Consider the following 5,534-nt stretch of genomic DNA (forward strand, 5'->3'; position numbering starts at 1 on the left):
ACACACACACACACACACACACACACACACACACACACACACACACAGGACTACAGTACAGTGAATAGACCACCTATGCTCTAGCCAAGCCAGGGAATGATCCAGGGATTGAAATGTGAGCTGGCTTATGCTCTCCCACAACTCTCACACTGTTTCTCTGGGATGGCCGCAGGGGGAGAGCATGATGAAGTTATTAAGCGTTGCTGAGGAGGAGGAGGAGGAGGAGGAGGAGGAGGAGGAGGAGGAGGTGGAGGAGGTGGTGGGATCGTAGTTGAGGAGAGGAAGGTGGAGAGGTAGGTGGAGAGGTTTAGCACAAAAGAAAAGGGGAATTAGAGATTCAAGATGAGAGGAGAGACAGAGAGTATGGAGCTTGAGAGAAAGGAATTAGAAATGAAAGACGTGGGAGACATTACACGAGTGAGTGAGATTCAAGCCACCCAATTCTGCTCATTGAAACACCCCCCCCCCACCCCCACGGCCGGCCAGCCAGGACAGGCAGAGGTCAGCATGAGGTAGAGGAGGACGAGGCGGGAGAGAGGACGAAGGAGAGAAGGGGTGCATAGAGAGAGAGGGAGGGAGGGAGGGGTGTGCGTGAGATGGGGGCGCTAATGTGAACCAGCTGTAGAAACCTGACACCTCCAGAGTGGGTTAGAAATGAGAGGTGGAGGAGTGAGAAAGGGAGGGAAAAGAAGGGCTGCAGGAAATTGCACGGAGTAAGAGAAGGATGGGGAAAAGAGGAGGAAAAAAAAGCCCTCATGGAGCAAAACAAAGAATCCCATAGATGACTTTGGCTGCAGAAAACCCTCTCCGCTCCCCTTTCTTTTCGTGAAAGTAGAGCGGCGCATTTATCCGTGTGCAACTTCTTGCCCTTGTTCTGTTAGAGTGGATGAAAGCGTGTCTGAAGAATCACACTTACACCCCCGTGTTGCGTTCAGCGACAGACTAGTGTGCCATTGTGTTTATCTCCTCAGCAGTGAGACACACCACTCCCTCACAATAATGTGAATCGTGCTCAGCCTTGTCTGCTGGCCTCCGGCTCTATAGCGATACAGCCGGAGGCTTAGAATGAGCGCTCTATCTGGGAGTTAAACCTGAAGGACGGGGTGGTATCACTTCCTGACGCCATGGCATTTGGTTCTGTCAACACCGGTTGGATAGCAGCGATTGAATTTAATAGAGATTGCTGCGCATCTTTTCTGTCAGCGCTTTGGAATTTTCTCAAAAAATTCTCAAAGCTGCAAATAATTCTTGTAGGGTGGTGTAGAGTTGCATGACCACCAATCTCTCTCTCCCTCCCTCTCTCTCTCTCTCTCTCTCTCTCTCTCTCTCTCTCTCCTTGACTTTGTTGAAGATACCCCTCGTATTCCCCATAGTTTGAAACAGTGAAAAATGTGTGAAATGATCCCAGTGAAACGTAAACCTGGTATTAACCTGGACACGGTGTTCATCACATGACAGTGTGCTAATGTGATGTATGTCCCAGGGCAGAAGGCCATGTCATTCCTCCCTGAGAGGGGGTGGAGGAGAAGAAAGCAGTCCTAATTCCCACGACGGCCGTCTTGTTGTGATATCATGACCAAGCTGTGTTTGCCTTCGGAGTGGGGAGGGACGTCTCTGTGTTTGTGTATTTATGTGCGCGCGCGTGTGTGTGTGTGTGTGTGTGTGTGTGTATTGGCATGTGTGTCAGTGCTGGAAAAGAAGAAGTCAGAAAGTAGAAGGATGTGAGGTGGAGTTATCTGGAAGTTGTTGACTGGCAGCAAACTAAAGCTAGTGGAAAGCACCAGCACGTCTGTGGGCAATGTAGAAGATGAACCATGTCCATGGCAACAGATAAGTAATGTCATAATGTCTACAGAAATGTGTCCACAGTAAAGGTAAAGACATTTGCAAGTTGTTCACGACAAGCTGTATGGTGTACGACTAAAAGAAAAGCAGCACTCTATCGTGTTGTGACCACATTTGGTTTTTTCCTCCGCTTATTCATCAGCCCCTGTCTTTCCATTTCTCTTTCTTCTTCTCAGCGATTCAGCGACACGTCGAGCAGCGGAGAGGATATTACAATATTACACAATGTCCACGAGGACATCGTCAAAAACAGAGATTCCTTTTGTCACTTTCTATTCCTCTGTTTGTTCTCAGTCCCTCCCACTTTCACACACCACTTCTCCTCTGTGTGTGTGTGCGACGCCATTTGGTCAGGGGTGTTATTTTGTTACTGAGCAAAAAATACGTTGTTAGTCAGGTAATTTCCTATGTAATGCTATTTTGATCAGCCGTCTGTTGCATTGTTTGGCACATGGCTGACACGCTGTCTAGGGACCGTGAGCGACGGAGCGGCCGGCTGCCTCTTACACGGGCCTCTAAACCGGCCTCCCTAGAGGGGCTCAGGTAACATAATAGCGGAGATACACCACAGAGTAACTAACACACACATACGCAGGCACAGAGAAATTAATACCTTCTTTCATAACCTTTCCAAATGGATAAATATGCTTCTTTTTTTTCCACAAATAACCGCACCTCTAGAGTGTAAACATAAAGGGTATCAGAAGTATCAGAGATCGGTGTTATGAGCCATATAAAACAGAGACGAAACATCGGAGGTGGGAATTATCTGAAATCCAGTCTCACGCTTATTAACTTTTATTCATTATGGGCCACTCCGCCCCTAAGCAGCCTGAAGATATTAGGTGATGAGCGCATGGGAAAGAGGGGGGAAGTCGACTCAGCGATCAATCACATCTGTGAGGATACTACTCGGTATGATGTGTGAGTCAGCCAATGTCTCCTCAAACACCACAAACAACAAGCTGACAACAAACACACATTAGGCTACAGTATATCAAATGCACTGACGTGTACACAAACCAACCCCAAAAGAATGGAATCAACACCATAATGTGGAGCAATATGTTTTGAGAGTTTTCTATTTGTTTAAACTAGATATGACAGAAAACTCTTTTACTATTTTCAAGTTTAGTTTAGTTCTTATTCCATAGACCAAAAATGATAAAAAAAAAAAAAAAAAAAAAAGCTCTTTATTATTGGGGCCGTTCTGTCTGACAAGGCCCTAACTCATTGTTGGTTTTTGTCTGATTTCATGGAATGTTTTACAGTAACACAACATAGTATAATATTCTAAATGTATATTTTGTCTCCCGAACATATTCTCTATAACTCTGCCATGTGCATGTACTCATGGTGCTGGTAAACAGATAAACAAGTTGGCAGGTTAGTGACGCAGGATCTTCAAAGAAGAGACGGACTTCATGCCTCTTCACTTCCACTCTGTCAGATTAGACATGGCCACCCTCACTCTTTCCTGTCTCCGTCCCTGTATCAGCACGTCTGCAGTGCAACCCCCGACCCTTTCACCAAGCGCAGCTTCCCCCTTTTCTCTGACCGGGGTTTGTGGGGCAACAGCTCAGGGCTCTGAGTATCTCATATCAGTAATCATAATCATAGGGTTAACGATTCACATCTTAACAGCATTTCAAAATGGCCTGCAGCTAGACACAATGCTCCAACTTCTTCTGTCAAGCAGCTCATGGCGTGTGTGTGTGTGTGTGTGTGTGTGTGTGTGTACCTTGCACTGTAAATACTTCATATTTCTTTTAAAAGCAAAACATAAATGCAGTCCATTAACCCTTTAATAGTAACTGAACAATGCACAACCACACATTTTGCTTGTACTCCTGCTCAGGGATGTGGGTCCCCACATACTGTTGCTTACATCACAGTATAGACTGCATTAGACACCAGTGTTTACCTCTGCTGGTTCATTTCTTTCCTTTGATCTGTGTGTACTGCAGGACTCCAGTGCAGACGCTACGCTCTGGTATCAATGCTGCTGTCTGATGTGGTGCAGTGTGTGCACCTAACTGAAAGTCAAGCTTTTGTTTTGTTTCTTTACGTCTCTGTCAAACACACACAATTGTTTAATTCATGTTTCAGCTGTAGTGTCTGTATTGAGGGGTGATTCGGTTTAAATCCTTGTGTGTGCCTCTGCGTGCTCCATCATTGATTTCTGTGTGTGTGTGTGTGTGTGTTTAGGTGTGCACCAGGCTTCCTGGGTGAGTACTGCCACCACAAGGACCCTTGTGACCCGGGCTTCTGCCTGAATGGAGGGAACTGCTCTGTGTCCATGTTAGCGGGCGTACCCGTGCCAGGCAGCGCAGCCTGCACCTGCGCTCTTGGCTACACCGGACAGCACTGCCAAACTCCCCAGAACTCCACGTGTTACCCCAACAACCCCTGTGCCAACAAGGGTGTCTGCGCCCTGCTGTCCCTCGACAAATACAAGTGCGAGTGTCCCAGAGGATGGACAGGTGAGATGCTGTTTAATCACCTCTCAGGAGTTTGCCAGTAGGGCAGTGATGTCTGACTTTTGTTCACACTTGCTAGCTGTAAAGACTGCTATACCTTATATCCTCATAACATATACAGCAAAAGTAAAAATTAAGCCTTAAAGCAAGGAACAAGTCGCTTCTTGGTGTGAATCCAGATGTGGGGCCCAGCAGCTAGCAACAATACAGGACACGTGTTGCAACATTCCTGCTGGATTAGGCGACATGTCATTATAATTATTAGAAACGACTTGCGGCAAGCTTATAGGGAACCCGTCTAAATACAGATGCTGCCGTTATTCTATAGCCATTACATTGTGCAGTCAACATTAACTTCTTAATGATGCTGAAAAATCTTTAAGCAATTTTCTCTCACTGTACTGATGAAGTGAAAACAAATCTGGCATCCCATGATTATCTCTTGATGCATTAATGGATCCAGAAGGTGATTAAAAAGTATTTTACTTGTACTGCAAGTATCATTGGATAAAATACAACATGCGATATCAAGTCTTTCAGATAACCACAAAAATATATCCGTCATTGCATATTGCTGTCCTCTATTATCTGAGCCGTCATTTTCCAGAGGTGGAGGACACATTGACAGCTGAAGCACTAATGCTCTGCTCTTCTCCTTCCTCTTCACTCCCAGGACCGCAGTGTGAGCATGAGGACAGCTGTCTTTCTAGCCCCTGTGTCAACGGTGGGACGTGCAGCTCTCCATCTGCCGGCAGCTACACGTGCTCCTGTCCTCCTGGCTACACAGGTCCTCGCTGCCTGAATGACACGAATGAATGCGCTGCCACGCCCTCTATATGCCAGAACGAAGGCTTATGCGTCAACACCCCTGGCTCCTACAAGTGAGAATCTAGTTTGTAATAATCAAATGTGAAATATGCCACCATCTGGAAATACGACTGAGTTAAATGAAATGTACTCTGTCCTTACAGGTGTACCTGTGACCCAGGGTTTACGGGCAGACACTGTGAAAGCTCGTACATCCCTTGCTCACCCTCACCATGCCTTAATGGCGGCACCTGCCACCAGAACTCTGAAATCAGCTACTCTTGCCACTGCCTCCCAGGTAGGGGGATTCAGATTGTGAAATACTTTTGTTCCAGCTGAATGTGAACTAAAAATACCACCTTTAAAAAGTTAAACCACCGCACACCAACAGAGATATTAACA

The 5,534-nt window shown here is 46.3% G+C and overlaps 1 protein-coding gene across 1 annotated transcript in view; it reads left to right on the forward strand.

Moving 5' to 3' along the window:
• The window catches only part of notch2 (notch receptor 2), a 40,451-nt gene that overhangs the window by 17,643 nt on the left and 17,274 nt on the right, over positions 1-5,534 (forward strand). The window contains exons 3-5 of the mRNA XM_031863908.1: positions 4,054-4,328; positions 4,999-5,206; positions 5,297-5,430. Of these exons, the coding sequence (XP_031719768.1) occupies positions 4,054-4,328; positions 4,999-5,206; positions 5,297-5,430 (617 nt within the window). The remainder of the gene's footprint in view (positions 1-4,053; positions 4,329-4,998; positions 5,207-5,296; positions 5,431-5,534) is intronic.

This window comes from Anarrhichthys ocellatus, unplaced genomic scaffold, assembly GCF_004355925.1.
Source record: "Anarrhichthys ocellatus isolate YVR2014 unplaced genomic scaffold, GSC_Weel_1.0 scaffold30, whole genome shotgun sequence".
Taxonomy (NCBI): Eukaryota; Metazoa; Chordata; class Actinopteri; order Perciformes; family Anarhichadidae; genus Anarrhichthys; species Anarrhichthys ocellatus.